This window comes from Lutjanus erythropterus, chromosome 20 (assembly GCF_056507025.1).
Source record: "Lutjanus erythropterus isolate fLutEry1 chromosome 20, fLutEry1.hap2, whole genome shotgun sequence".
In the NCBI taxonomy this organism is placed as follows: Eukaryota; Metazoa; Chordata; class Actinopteri; order Lutjaniformes; family Lutjanidae; genus Lutjanus; species Lutjanus erythropterus.
The window spans coordinates 16,282,070-16,297,819 of record NC_139336.1 but is presented as its reverse complement, the minus strand read 5'-3'; the positions used below and the strand labels follow the sequence as shown (position 1 = coordinate 16,297,819).

The 15,750-nt window shown below is 40.0% G+C and overlaps 1 protein-coding gene across 1 annotated transcript in view; it reads left to right on the top strand.

Moving 5' to 3' along the window:
• Positions 1 to 15,750, top strand: part of sardh (sarcosine dehydrogenase) — a 56,928-nt gene that overhangs the window by 23,889 nt on the left and 17,289 nt on the right. The window contains exons 10-16 of the mRNA XM_084746263.1: positions 1,552 to 1,642; positions 1,820 to 1,961; positions 8,862 to 8,945; positions 9,226 to 9,339; positions 10,572 to 10,710; positions 13,356 to 13,469; positions 15,040 to 15,187. Of these exons, the coding sequence (XP_084602389.1) occupies positions 1,552 to 1,642; positions 1,820 to 1,961; positions 8,862 to 8,945; positions 9,226 to 9,339; positions 10,572 to 10,710; positions 13,356 to 13,469; positions 15,040 to 15,187 (832 nt within the window). The remainder of the gene's footprint in view (positions 1 to 1,551; positions 1,643 to 1,819; positions 1,962 to 8,861; positions 8,946 to 9,225; positions 9,340 to 10,571; positions 10,711 to 13,355; positions 13,470 to 15,039; positions 15,188 to 15,750) is intronic.

Genomic DNA, 15,750 nt, shown 5'->3' with positions numbered 1-15,750 from the left:
CTTCCTCTGTAGAAGCTTTTTTTTTTTTGTATTGCTAGCAGCATCACTGTAAATGTCACAAGAGTACATTGGGAGTGGGAGAGAGCAAATATCTTAAAATAATCTGAGAGCAGTGCAGAGAGAGAGAGAAGAGAGGAGAGGGAGTGGTAGATAATGTCATAGAAAGGAACAAATGTTTGCAAAGCACAAACAATAATAGAGTTAGATAGTGATAGTGGGGAAGGAAAGGGGAAGTACCAAGGCAGAGAGGAGGTGTTGATAAGATGAGTGGAAGCGCGAGCAGGAGGGTTCACACGCAGATACACTCTCCCACATCAGCGTGGTTATCTTGGGTGACATTCATCAGTGCCACCTCGCCTTGCTGGTTGTCTCCACATTGTCTTGGAAGAGCTCAATCATTCTGCTGCCACCCTCCCCTCCTCCCTCTTTCTCTCCACCCCTGCTCCAGTCCGTCCATCCATCCGTCCCGCCATTCAAACGTCCGCCCAGGCTTGGCCCCGGGTGACAGTGCCAGCAGATGAGTGAAGCGATGAGAGGTGGAGGGAGAGGGGATGTTGTGAGAGATGGAGGGATGAGAGAAGGATACAAGGACATACTGGTCGTGCTGTTGCATAGTGAAGTTGTGTATATGCACACACACACACACACACGCTGTATGCAAATTAGCAGCAAAACAACACAAGAAGGGGTTTGCTAAAAGGGAGCAGCTCATTAACCCAGCAATTTTGGGGACCGGATGGATAAAATATAGAATTGCCAGCGCCGGTTCGTTGGTGGAGTCGAAATAAACAGAATGCTGCAGCTGTTGGGTGCAGCCGATGAGGTCAGATCGCTCAGGGGCAGCTGTGAGCAAGGGTCAAATGGTGGAACTAAGGTCAAAACAATCCTCTGTAGGTCGTATGACATATAGAGGCAGAGGAGCAGAGGAGCAGAGGACAAAAACTGCCCTTCTCCTCTCCAAATTAATGAGAAGCACTCACAGTACTCCAGACAGGCTATCAGTGGGAGAGCAGAGGAGAGAGGTCCTGGTTTTTGTTCACATTTTATTCTCTTTATTTCCCAACTGGTGCTTGTGCAGCTGTGGACCCAGTACCCTCCTTGAAGTGTATAAAAGCGGTGCATTTATTCTGCGACTAACCACAATTTTCAGTTTTCTTTTTAATTAATCACTGAACTATTATTATTATTGTTATTATTATTATTATTATTATTATTATTATTATTATTATTATTATTATTATTACTGTCTATGGTGACATCTTTGTTTTGTTTAACCATCAGTCCAAAATAGTGCTGTTACCTTGGGCTCTGGGAATTTACAATAGGCATTTTTCTCTTTCATCTGACATTTCATCGACTAAATGATTAATCAAAGACAGGCCTATCGCAGCCCTAAATTTGAAAGTATTTAAAGACGGATACAAAGCAAATCCTAACATTCAAAAAAGGATAGAACCAGCAGTGTTTTACAGTGTTTTCTGTAAGGACCTGAATGTGATTATGGGATGCTGTTCGTAACATTTCTGTGTTTTGTGTGTGTGTTTTTGTCAGGTATGATGCTGGGAGGTGGCTGTGGCAGAGAGCTGGCTCACTGGATCATACATGGCCGCCCTGAGAAGGATATGTATGGTTATGACATCAGGTACATCAGCGCACACAAAGTATTACAAACAAAATCATGCCTTTGAGCTTCCGATCGGTATTTTATCAAAGGGCAGCAGGAATCAGAATAATGATGAAGTTTTAATGAAGTCTGAATAATTGTGACTTTTTAATGAGCGTTAATCTCTTTGAATCCCTCTTCTCCCTTCTGTCTTAGGCGTTTCCATAACTCGCTGACAGACAACCAGCGCTGGATCAGAGAGAGGAGCCACGAGTCGTATGCTAAAAACTACTCTGTGGTGTTCCCCTTTGATGAACCGCTGGCCAGCCGAAACATGAGGAAGGACCCTTTCCATCAGGTAGATAAGCGGTTTGATCTTCGGTGTAGACGGTTAAATGGGGTTTCTCCTGAGGAGTTCAAGGAAACAATCCTCTTGCACATTTTTCCGTTCAGGAGTTCATCAGACTCCTTTTAACTGCGATGAGTCATTTAAGTCGAGGCACTGCAGGTTTAATTGGCAGAGAAATCCTTTTGTCTTTTTTCTTTCCTATTACTTAGGATAATTTACAATATGATGCAATGTGTAAGCTTTACGTTTTGATTCATCTCATATGTAAATGAGATACTGTAGCCTAGATGAGAATCTGTGAACAAACTTTAAAACTGTTTAAAATGCATTTTTGCTGTAAGATGATATTAAGTAAGATGATGCCTGCTCTCCCAGTGACGTGACGTCTCTGCGGGTCAGACTCGTGTCTCTGCACTCTGCTGTCAGACACGTCTTGCATAAATGTTTTACAGCAGTGTTTGTCATGTTTCTTATAAAACCCAAACTTATTCTACACTTGCGTGTTATGAAAGTTTAGTGGTGCGACACGGTGTGACGTCAGTTCTCTCGCTGTGTGGGAGGGAGGAGGGAGCGCTTGTTTGGTGTGAGCGAAGAAGCAGGTGTCTAGCGAAGGTGGTGGTGGTGGGGGCGCTGCGAAAAGTTACAGCAGCAGTTCATTGATGCCAAAAATGAAACATATGCGCGCCCTAATGAGATGTATGCTATGCTTTTTTTTTTCCAGTTCATGTTAAGCTTTTTATTGATACAGGCTATCTGAGCTGATGCTCTTGTATCTCACACATTAAAGCCTGATGCATCGAATGCATGAGTGGATCAGTACACCCCTACTGTTACTTTATAAGTTTAAATTAATGAATTCATGTTTTTTAATTGCAGTGTTTTTATCTAACATTTCATACTAATAGACCTGTCGTAGGAGTTGTGTGCAATTAGTCTGCTGTAATCCACAAGTTTTCCACTAATGGATTTTATATTTTATTGCTTTTAGTCAATTTTGAAAATCCTATATAAATTACACTTCATAATTATGTTTATTTTATCCTGTTAGCCCTGCATGTGAAATTATAACATAATTCTACATGTATTCATATAGCCTACAAATATCATCATTCATTTAAAGGGCAAGTTCACCCCAAAATCAAAGATACATATTTTTTGTCTCTGGCCCGTAGAGCTATTCATCCATGTAGTTTGTTTGTTTGTTTTGTATGTGAGTGTGAAGGAAGCATGTGTCTGCTCATGGACGAGAAGCTCTTGTAGCGAAGGATGGAAACATTAATGGCGTCCTCATCTGACCTGTAGTTAGCACAGTGATACGGTTAGCAGTAGAAGGAAAATAGTTCCTGCATGAAACTGCCAACAGCAAAGTCTGCGGATTATCTTGAGTGACCGGTTCATGATTTCTGGAAAGAGACATGGCTCTTGAGTTTTTCACAAGTATTTTCCTGGCGCTTTGAGCACCACAAGCCAAGACACATCTTTATGGCTGATATCGCCAAAACTCTTTAACTTGTACTAAAACTATGGAGATGGAAAAATAGTAGTGTGGACTGGAGTCAGAGTATTTTTGTCTTTGGGGTGAGCTGTCCCTTTCAATTGATTAGTAACATTACTGTCAGGCCTTCTAGCTTCATCTTTGCATGCAGGTTTATGCACATTGAACCATTTCGTCCTTATTTTAGTAACAGTATGACCCACAGGTGACTTGGCATTAACCTAGGTCGCTATGTTTTCCCATTCCTCTGCTTTAGTGGATCCCTTAATTTCACTGCTGAGGCTGTTAAAATCATAGACTTTCCTTTATGTATCTCTGGACAGGTGAATTTCTGTTTTTTTAAACTTGATTTTACACTATGGAATTATTGGGGCCTTAATTATGGTAATTAAGTCTGTAAGACAAGACTGTATGTTCCTTACTTCTTGAGTTTTGATGAAGATAGCTAAACATGAGCAACTACAGATGGCTACAATCTGACCAGCGCCCCCTGGCATTTTGGCAGTTGAACGGCAAAGGGGACCTGGACAAAAGCCTCTCCATATGCAAGTTGTGTCTAATTAAACTGGGCCCCGTTTCCCAGAGCCTTCGTAGCGCTACGTGCGTCGTAAATTGTATTTTAAGGTCCCCCTTAAAGTTGTCCCAACTCTGGGAAACAGCCCGTAACCTTAAGGGAGACCTTAAAATACAACTAACGACGTACGTAGCGCTACAAAGGCTCTGGGAAACGGGGCCCTGATCAGCTATGGACCATAACAAATACACTGTGTTAAAAAAGTAGTTACACATTGACTAAAAAATGTCATGTATAGAAATCAAAACTTGAAATGTATCAAGATGCATCAATAATTGTTTTATAATCATATCATAGCACTCTGAATTGGAATTGGAATTAAATCAGGCAGTGCCAAGAGATTCCCGTCCCCTAAAAGGGCATTTAACGTAAGATAAGATATTCTTTTATTAGTCCCACAACGGGGAAATTTGGACAGCAGCAGTTGGATAGCAAAAAGGAATTATAGCATCAGTAAGATGACGAGAGTAATAAGTAGCCAAGAAATATAAATAGGAGGATATATTGAAAAATAGGAACAATATAAACAAGAGGAAATATAAAACATATAGGAAGAATATCTGCAATATAAACAATAAACAAACCAAATTTACACAGTTACCTGAGGTTAGGAGTGTTTGCTGAATCTGATGTGGCACAATCATACAAGCCCACAGTACAAAAAAAAAAAAAAACAGTTAGAGAAATTTAAGATCAGATTATGAAAATGATCTTGAATGAGGCACAGTGTTCTCATTTTCTGTTTCCTCTCCCCAAGATGTTATGGGATCATTTTCATGTATATTTTTGCTCGATCTGACAAACATAAAGAATGACCTTCATAGTATTCAAGCACTGCCAGTTAGGTAAGCAAACCTTTTACTTTCTGTAAGAAAGTGTAGGCAGTGTAGTGTATCTCTCAGGATTTATACACCTTTTGGCTCGTGTGCATAGCTGAGGGAAACTTTCTGAACTCGTATCGACAAGGTTTCCTCACATAAGTTAAACCAGTTCACCTCGCTAAGTCACAGGAGCATCTCTGCTGCCTTTATGTGACCAGTCATCTAACTTCCTATATTTTTAGAGGTTGTGACTCACTCCAGTCCTTTTCTGCTTTTACTTTTCAGATTTTTCTCCTTCAGCCATTCATTCCACTCCTTTCTCAGTTTTTTTTTTCAATATATCCACCCACGGCCTATGCTCATCTGTCTCTCATGTGGTCCTCTCTCTATTTGATATTCTTACCAACACAATTTCCTCTTTTATTCATCCTGCTATTCATATGAGTTCCCCTCTTGTCTCTTCCTGTGGTTGCCACTGTCTTTGTTTTCATTACAATCTGTATTTTGTGCGAAAGAAAGAGCTGTGCTGCTGTTTCTTTCCCTCTATTAACCTCTGTAACCTCAGTGTCTGATTGGATAATTGAGACGGTAACGCGCCGATAGAGCAAATCAATATATAAACAATGCTGCTCAACCCCGGGTTGAATACTGAATAGAGTGTACTTCAGTTGCCAGAGCTAAAAATCAGATTTAGGCTGCAAATAGGAACCAACTGTGTGTGTGCTGTCGTGTCTGTCACTGAATATTTTGTCAAGCTAGTCTTGAAGTACTGTTGATACAAGTGTTTGCAAAGATATCATTTGTCAGACTCTGACCCCGTCTCTCTCAGTATGTTTATCTCGCTGTGTGTCTTGTCTTCTCTGCTCAGATTTAAAGGCAAATCGCTGATTCAAGCTCAGGCTCAGACAGCAGTTAGCAGTGTAACTTATCCCCAGCAGCTACATTTATTAATGTGATCCGTGCCAACATGACTATAAATGATACACTTAGCTTCTTTCAGCTTCCTCTCCCTCCCCAGCCCGACACAAACTCGTAATGGGCCTCGCCACCATATTTTATGCATTAACGACCCACTTAGTCTTGCTTTCCTGTTCCAGACTTCATTTACCTTTAACCGTTGCAATTTCTACGCCTGCTCACGTGCACAGGCATTCTTTCACAACAGATTACTGTCACACAAATGGCATTAGCAATGTTGTCAATGTATTTTGTAGATCATGTCTACTGCTTTCTTAGAGCTTGTTTTATTTAGCTTCCCTGACACCTTTCATGCATAATTAACCCGATTTTTCCAAAGGGCTTTCTTTTAAGATTTTGTACAGCAAGAGCGGAGGCACGAGGGGATTTTAACTTCTTTAAAATGTTTTGTGTGTGTCCTCACAATGAATCGTTACATTTTTTGAAAAATATACTTTCTGTTTTTAGCCTTTTGATTATAATTTAGAAGAGAAAAAGCACACCAGGGGTTGTGGTGAGGTGCTGATCACTGGAAGCAGACTTGAAAGTAGGAAAAAAGTGTTGCACACCCTGGATATATATGTGCTTTGTTATTCTGATGATGTTTTGGCCCCTAGTCCTTCCGGGATCAATCGTCATGGTCTTTTTATTGCACAAACAAAATAAAAAAAGGAAAATTGATTGGGTAAAAATAACCTAAATGTATACAACACAAATATCACGTGAAAAAGAGACTCTAGAAGTATGTCTTGTAATAAATACCATGTAATACTACTTATTTATTCTTTTGTCCTCACTTTCTCTTACAGGAATTCTTTCTGAGATATGCACATCACAGAAAAACTGTGTTATGGTGAACTATGGGGATACATTTCTTAACTTTCAGATGTGTTTTTGATTCGATGGAAAATCTTTCAAAACCAGGTTAAACTGATCTGCTCGTTTTTCAAAAATCTAGGATATTTTTTGGTTGAAAATCAGTAAAAAAAAACAAAAAAAAAACAACAAAATGACACCAAAATTCAATGAGGCTTAAAGGTGCACTAAGTGATTTTGGAGAAAGGTTGCTGATTGTTGAGTGTCATTCCCAGGTCATCAAATTATTAAGGTTCTGGATTTGTGGCTCAAAGACGGCTGATTGTTGAATCTCATTCTCAGGTCATCAGATACTTGTGTTTTGGGAATGAGACTCAACAATCAGCTTCATCTTAACAACCTGTGATTGGTCAAAGTCGCCCATCGCAGACAAGATTTTCTAAAGCCTGAAAACAAGGACAAGAGGAGGAGCTGAAGTCTAGTTTGCTCTCAGTCCACTTGAATTACATTTATGTTTATGCTCAAAGGTTATTATTGTCCAATGATACCAAAAATATACTGCCTAGCCCAGCTTTAATTGTAGCATGATGCAAATAATGCTTTCTTAATTTAATACTCTTAGGTTCTATAAAGAGGACTCTGCGTGTTTTAAGAGCATCACACAGTGATGTATGATGTACGTCAAAACACCCACACACCCTCGCAGCATATATGTCACCATCAGCTTTCCGGAAAGGCACCCAAAATCACACACACCCTGGGACTGTTTGAAGGGGTGTGTGCTACAGGAAGCTACGGAGGCACATAAAATGATGATTTTAGTCCCAGTGGGGTGCAAAACTATCTCCCCACAAATATGCATACTTCTGTTAATTTCTGACTTCAACCTTACATATTCAAAAAGGCATATCTTTCATTACTAATGCTTTAAAATGAAAGCATTTAACTAATGTAAAACATTTAGGCTGATGGATATCATACATTGTGTCAGCATGCAGTGTCATTTTCAGGAATTTTTATGGCAGATCTAGTGTGCTGTTGTACAACACTGTAGCATTAAGACTTAATTCCTCCAGCCAGCACAAAAAAAACCTTTCATTTGCATGATAACAAGTGCAGGGTCAGGTGTTATCTTGTTCAGTGTAATTATGACAACTGTTTTTATGCTAGCAGTGAAATGACACAAATAGCTGCTCTCAGGTAGCCAGACATGTAGCTTGAAGGAGATCACGTTCTCTGTGAGAATGGGTTGGTCCAACCCTCGGCTGCAAGCCCATTAGACCCCTGCTAATCACTCGTCGAGGGCCATCACCTAGCAACTAGCCTTCCTACTATAGGAGAGCCTCGGATAAATGTAGGGGTGGCAGGGAGAAGAAGAAAAAACACTGAAAAAGTCTAATTATTATTTTCTAAATGAGCTTCTGTTGACAGCACTGGCTCTTGCAACTGATCACGACTGCATGGCTAAGAGGTACTTAAGGAGTTTGATTAGCCAAAGAAGCTGTCCCTGTGCGAATAATGAGACTGTCTACTTTTAGGAGGCGATACGAGATTATTTCAGAGCACAAACAGGCCATCTCTGACACTGCAGCTCACACGTTTTCTCCACCCCGGTAGCACGGATGGTAAATATAGCTCGGTGTGGGAAGGTTTGGCAAGAGACAGCTAGCTGCCTGCTAGGAGGAGAGCATAGCAGAACATACCTACCAACTGTGGGCGACTGTCAGTTTTAACAAGGAGGATGGTGAGCGTTGAAATATTTTAATTCAGCGCTGGTCAAGAAATCAAATTTTGACTCCCTGATACAAGTATTCTTATCCAAAGACCACCTCAAACAAAGTCCAGGAAGCGCTCCTACCCACCTAGTCAAGAGGTGGTTTGACTCCCTGACTAAGGTTTGACGCTGAAACACGTCAGAGTTTATTTTAAGGTCTAACATGACCATGCCATGACATTTTATAGTATTTAAATTGTTTTAAAAGTAATTTTTGGGATATTTAGTGTGTTAGAAAGTTCCCCTTTATAATTTGAAAATATGTCAGATGAGAGGATTGAGCAAAATACTCAAGTTCTGAGAAAAAGGTTATGGGACAGACTTAACCCAATCAACTTTTGTGATGTGATTCTTCTTTCTTTCACTCCAGTTGATCTGTTACAACAGCCTGTCTAGTAAACCTCCTCAGCTGCGTGTACTCTCTGTACCGATCTCATCTCTTTGTTTGTGTGTGTGATTGTTTGTTTTATAGGTGCTGACGGAGCAGGGCTGTGTGTTCCAGGAGAGACATGGCTGGGAAAGACCTGGCTGGTTCAACAAAGACGGTCCCGCTCCTGTGAGACACCACACGCAAATATACTGTAGACAAACACATGCATGCCAGTGATTTATTTACATCCACATATTGACGAAAGGAACTTGTAAAGACGTAAGCAATTAAGTTGCTATTTTTTCCCACAAGGCCTGCTGGATAGGGGCTGTTGGAACAGATTGGCTACTAATAATGGACGACACTGATGCGGTGTCTGGTCCAATGCTTTGTCCTTCTCTGTACTTGTAAATGCTGAAGAAGAATTAGCCTCTAACTAAATGTGTTTGTCTTTATTATTTCAAAGGTTAAAGACTATGATTACTATGGAGCTTATGACATAAAGAAGAATGTGAACTACAAATACAATGAACTGCTGGGCAGAGAGTACACCTTTGACTTCCCTCCACATCATGACGTGGTAAGATCACAGGCAGGGCTGGCCCGAGGATTTTGGTAGTCCTAAACAAGATTTTGTTTGTGGTCCCAAAACACTCCTAAGGCAACCACCAAATCACACACACTGTTCATAACTGAATGAACGCACACTGTTAGCTATGTTTGTACAATTATTAGTACAATTCATGTTAGCTACCTAGCTGGGTAAAACTGCTGGCAAAACTATCCACTTACAGGTACGATAAACATTTTCATAGTAACAGTGAGCTCCACCAATCAAAGATGTTGCTGTTACACCTCACGTTTGGGGGTAGTGTAGCAGCTCTCCATGACATCACGAATAAAACGTGTTTTTCTTAAAACAAGGTTGATATCATACAGATTTGTGGCTTCTACAGGAGCATAAACCATCACAGCTCCTGCTAAGTCTATCTTGGATGGTTATGACATAATAATAATAATCACTCTTTAGCTCTATAACGTGGAAGTTGTTTATTACTGTTAATAGAGACTCCAGTCTGCATGGTAAACCACAGAATTGTAGAGTAACACTAGGTTTCATGATCAAAAAAATTTTTATATCATGATGACATTTCTGTCCATATTCGTACGCTCCTTTCCTCGCAGTTGTCCCCATGACCACTTTCTGTTTCTCTTTCTCTGCTGCAGGAGCAAACAACACAGAAAGTCACGGTTGTGTGGCCCCTTCTTATGGTTTTGGCCTTAAACAAGAGCATACAGTATTTATTAAAGCAGTCTGGCCCTGATACCAAGCATAAAAATGTGTGTGTGTCATTAAGTTACATGCAACTTCCTGTTTTGTCAAATAACTATGTGTCAGAAAAGTTCAGGCTCGCCAGATGAGTATGAACACTCTCTGAAGGCTCCCATGAGGGAGGGGAACACGTGTCCTCTTGGGAAATAAAATAACAATCACGGACATATGACAATGATGAGAGTACAGTCAGTGAGGTTTATGGGGCATAAAGTGCGTACCAAACAAACGCCGCTGCTTAGGGGACACATCACAAGGGGAGAATCACCTACCTTGACGTCAGAACCTCCTTTATTAGTTTAATTTCACAGTTGTGACGTGATGAATGTTTTCCTTCAAGGATCTGGCTCTGAATATATACAGCAGTCATCATGTCGTGTTTGGCAAAGAGATGAAGACACTTTTATTCACTGTCAGAGTCTACGTTAATTGGATGTGTGTGCTGTGTTTCTTTTTTTTTTTTTTTTTTTTTAATGCAGATTAAGAGTGAGTGCCTCTCATGTAGACACGGTGTGGCTGTGTTTGACATGTCCTACTTTGGAAAGTTCTATCTCACTGGACCAGATGCGAAGAAGGCGGCTGATTGGCTGTTCACCGCTGATGTCAACAAGAAGCCGGGTCGGTGTGCTGCAGCAAGAACACACACGCACACACACACAAATGCATAGACAGATGGGAGAGAAGATTGACAGAATGAAGAGGGCAGATACATGGATGAAGGCACTGAACAAGATGCCAACGAATGAGCAAAACAGTTCACTCTTCCACAAAATATTCAAATACCGCTAATACTAAATGCCAGTATATAGGGTTCTGTGTCTCCACTGCTGAATTCTTGGGTAACTTTTCAGCTAACCGACATCTACGCCTCCTTTCTTCAGTGACAGGTGTGTGCAGATGTGAAAATGGGCACAGCTCCAAATGCTCCGTTATTCTTTTCTCCACTTTCGTCACATCCGTGCTGTCAATTGAACCTGATAAATCATCCCTGTGCTGACAGTGATATCTTTTCAGAAACTCAAATCTGTCGTCCGACCTTTTTAGACTTGTGTGGGATTTGAAAATGTCTGATTTTGGCGACTCCCAGAGGTACCAGCCCACGGATCTGACCCCTGGACACTCTAATGAAAGGGCTGAACTAATTATTAAACAAGTAAAAACTCGGACTGTAAAAATAATTTTTAACAAATAAGTCGACTCATGGGAGCTTTAAAGGGGATCTTCACATGGGGAGTACTGCTTCGCCTGTGGAAAACAGAAATATAATGTCTCATGTGTTACTCATGTGTTTACCAGACAGGGAGGGTCTGATGAAAAAATGTTGTTGGTTACATTATGAGAAATGTCAGATCTGCGACACAAGGCGAAACATAACTCCCTTTTGATTTTATTAGCAGCATTTTAGCCAACTGTATTAGTGGTTCCCAGCATTTTTGTAAGATGTACTCTCACTTCATCCACACAACCAGTTGTATTTGAAATGTCCCTGTTTGAATTCATTTCAAACAGTGTTATTAACTATTACTGATATAAAACTGGACATAATGGTGGATGTTACAATATTTACATACAATTGATGCACACAAAAGATGCAAACAGTAATATGGTGCATATCATAGGATAACAAGACGGCATATATAACTATCTAACTACTAATTATCAAAAACTGTTTGTGTAAATCGATATAAATGCAAAAATACAGATCTTTATATCACACAACGCAGGACTGTTCTTAGGTTGGTTTACTGAATCATCCATCTTTGGTCATTACATCTCAGAGTTTTCTTACTCTTGGGTGTAGTTCAACAACAGATTATATGAACTTCTTTTTAAAAACAAAAATGTGAACTTACTTGTTATTGGTTATCAGCCATGAGAAGCAGGTCGTTATCAGTTGGAAAAATCTGTATCGTGCAGCGTAGCCCTATTTTTTCAGTGCAAATTGTTTGTCATGCCATGTGTACATACAGATTATAGAGGGAGGATATCCAGGTTAAGATGATATGTCAGAGGCACGTGCCAACATACAGTTATATACTGTATGCTACAGTGATAGGATGTAAGAGCAGTTTTTGTTCTTCTGTAGTCTGTCTCCTGTTAGACAGATAAGACACCTACTCTAACTGAACTGCAATGTTAAGGTGCTGGAAGAACCGCTTGCACTTCATTATGAAAACCAGATCTCTCCCCACTTTACGATGGTAGTTTCTCAAAAACAAACAACTTTTTTCCCCCAATGTGATACATCATCCAGTGTTACTTTCTCAGCCTCTTTGTCCTTCACTTCCCCTTCCTCGCTCCCAGTTCTCAATATGACAGCACTTACAGTGGTCACACTTACTCCGAGAACATTTAATGTCTCGGCAGGCCAACACATTTACACCCCTCTTTTCTTTAATACAACTGACAGAATGAACGTGTAACATCAATCACTCATTCAAATGAGGGATGACTGAGGGACAGCCACATATTAGCCTGTCACTGCAGCCGTCAGCTGCCTTGGCCAGTGGAGGAAGGGAATGTTGTCATTTTGTCTCCTGCGATTAGATGCAGCCTTCATTATGATGTTTTCATTATGAATATCTTTATGTGATGTGCTCAGCAATCAGTTTCTGTGAGTCTCTTTTCTGTCGTTTCCTTGGTAACTCTTTTACGAAGGACGAGGTTCACGTGTCTTCATGGTGATCTCTGGAGGCAGAGATTGATAATGATTGCTAGAGCCCGACTGATTTATCAGATATTGCCCTAAAACAGATATATTGTATCAGGTTTCATGTTGTAAAATATTCACTGAAATGGAAACTGTTTTTTTAACAGAATACAAGGCAGAAAATGATGCTTGGTGCTTTTTGGATCTATTAATTATGTTACATCTGTTCTTTTTTGGATTTATACATATTTATAATTATTAAATTCCCAGTGAAGTTTACTGTTTTGGTGCAGTGATGCAATTTTGGACAATAATAATATAAGCATTGCCCCCAAAAATCCAGCATAGGTCAGTCCCTTAAATAAAACAGAGTTATGAAAGTGTAAGTACACTTGAGTTTATTAAAAATGCATTCTGATCCACGCAAAAGCTCAGAAACTGGATAACTCACAAAGAATCAGTTACAAACGGAAGAATGACCCCAGATTCAGGTTCATTTTTTATTCTGAGATTTTTCCATCGGCTCGGTTCCAAGACACTGCACACTTTAAATTGGCCTACAAAGGCTGCCACGAGAATTAATTGTTAATGTGCGATTTTGTGTGCGTTTCAGGCTCCACTGTGTATACCTGCATGCTGAATAAGAGAGGAGGGGTGGAGGCTGACCTGACGGTGAGCAGACTGGAGCCCGGTGCTGCCAACCTGCCCCTGGCACCACAGTCCAATGGTGAGACACACAGAGAGAGTGCGTGTGTGTGTGTGTGTGTGTTGTTGTTGTTGTTTTCATAATGATCTGCTTTACTGTTATATCTGTTTCTCTCTCTGTTATTCTTCTGTTTATTGTTCCATCACTGTTGTGTTTTATCAGTTTCTGGTTTTATTGATGTTTTGCTCTCTTTTATTTATTCCTATATTTCCCAGTTGGTATCAATACTGCATATCTCTTGTATTTATCATTATAATCTTATTATCATATATTCTTCGGGCTGTGCCAAATAGTTTGAAGCTTTCATCATAACATTTACACTTGAATTCTTGATCAACATTGAAATGCCTTTTTTCTTCAGGCATCTATTCATTCTGTATTTCTGCACAGTTGCAGATAAACATTAGACTACACTCATATTAGTATTATACTTTTTGCAGATTTACATTCCAGTGGTGGTTCTGTAGGATTGTTTTTGACTAGTGTGATCCAAACATTTCCAATAACTCCAAAGCGCTGTAAAGTCCAAAAGTCAAATTTATTGAAAAAAGATAGACATAATAACTTCCTAAACTGTTTTAATCGAACGAGATATTCTGCTTCAATGCGTATTTGTTGATGTTTAACCTTTCAAACACATTTGTAATGAGGCACATGCCTGTAGGGTATTACAGGTTAGTCTGGCATCATAGTCTATCTGATGATGTTCATTAAAGAAAGTTGATTTAATGAAAAAAGACTTACTCATTTAATCAATTGAGGTTATGACATAAAATATGGCAACAAACATTTGAAGCTTCATCTAAAAACCTCAATAGAAGTTTTAAATTAATAAAAGGACGTCTGATACAGTTCTGTGTTGTTCATTCTGTTATTCCTCTCCTATTTTCAGTCCAGTATAAAAATTTGTGTTTGCCATTCAGTCGTTTTAACCTTTCAATGTATGTCTCCATCAACCAGCTAAAAAAATGAGGGGAACTGAAGACAGTTTCTGCTAAAACAGATGATTTTTTACACCTCTGTTGTTGCTGTGGTGAAATCAAAAGGAGATGCCATCCAGAGAAGCCTTGACTTCCCCAGAAAGCGCCCCCCCCCCCAAAAAAAAAAAAAAAAAAAAAATGATAATCATAAAGAGCAGAGTTGTCTGGGATGTCCTGTACGTAATCCCAGTGTCTTTGGTTTAAATCCAGTTGGGTGGGGGGCAGTGTTGTATGTCACCCACAGAGTATACACAGATCAGAAGAGACACACTTGTTTATTTAAAAGATACCATCTTAGGTGGGAAGCAGCAATTACATGCCATGATGTGTTTAAGTGACTGGTGCTTAATTAATTATGCAATCATGTCAATCAACATATTTTGCCAAAGTTTCAGAAAGTTCATTAAACCTTGCAAACATTTTAAAGTACATACCACATCTGTCATTCTGTTCTAGTTTATTATATCTATATATAGTTTGCTGTATTTTGATGCAGTGATGAATTTATGTGCTATAGTTTGTCATTAGTTATCTATCAGTGGTTATATTTGTCTGTGATTGTTTTTGTCACACTCCCTTTAATGGCTCCTTATTCCTTTCCTTTGCTCTAGGTGATGCATACTACCTGGCCATCGGAGGCGGTGTAGCAGAACACAACTGGAACCACATTAGAACGGTTCTTCAGGACCAAGGCTTCCACTGCCAGCTGACAGACCACTCTGAGGACATGGGCATGATCAGCATCCAGGGACCAAAGAGGTGGGGAAAGAAAGAAAGAAAGGAAGGTGGAGGGGAGGGGTACGTGAATGAATGGGCACATTGTCATGATTTATATATCCAGGTGAGAAAGGGACAAAAGGAGTGAGGGAGGGAGAAGAGCGGTGGAGAGGAGAGAAGAAAGAAAGAAGATAACGGATTGGTCTAAAGATGGGTTATGATTCACATCGCGAACACAAGAGGTGGGGAAACTGAAGAGACGAGCTGTTGGATCGATAAGAGGAGAGCAGGTTAAGAGCCTATTCTCTAGGCTTGGCTGTAGGCATTAGAGGTGAGTGAGTGCAGGGACAGAGGAGACAGAAGAAGCAGAGAGATTCAAGGGTAATGCTGCAGTTTAATGTAGCCATCTGCCGTTTCATGACGCTATAAAGTAAAGTCAAATCTATTTTTCATCTCGGTGAACGATAATGATAAAGATTACTCAGAAGAGTCGCACTGTCTTTCTCAACAACAGTTTACACCTCAGGTTAAAGGTCCATGGGTTTAAAAGCCTGAATCATAGAAGGACCTGTCCGTTAAAAAATGTATGAAGCCTCATTGAGGCA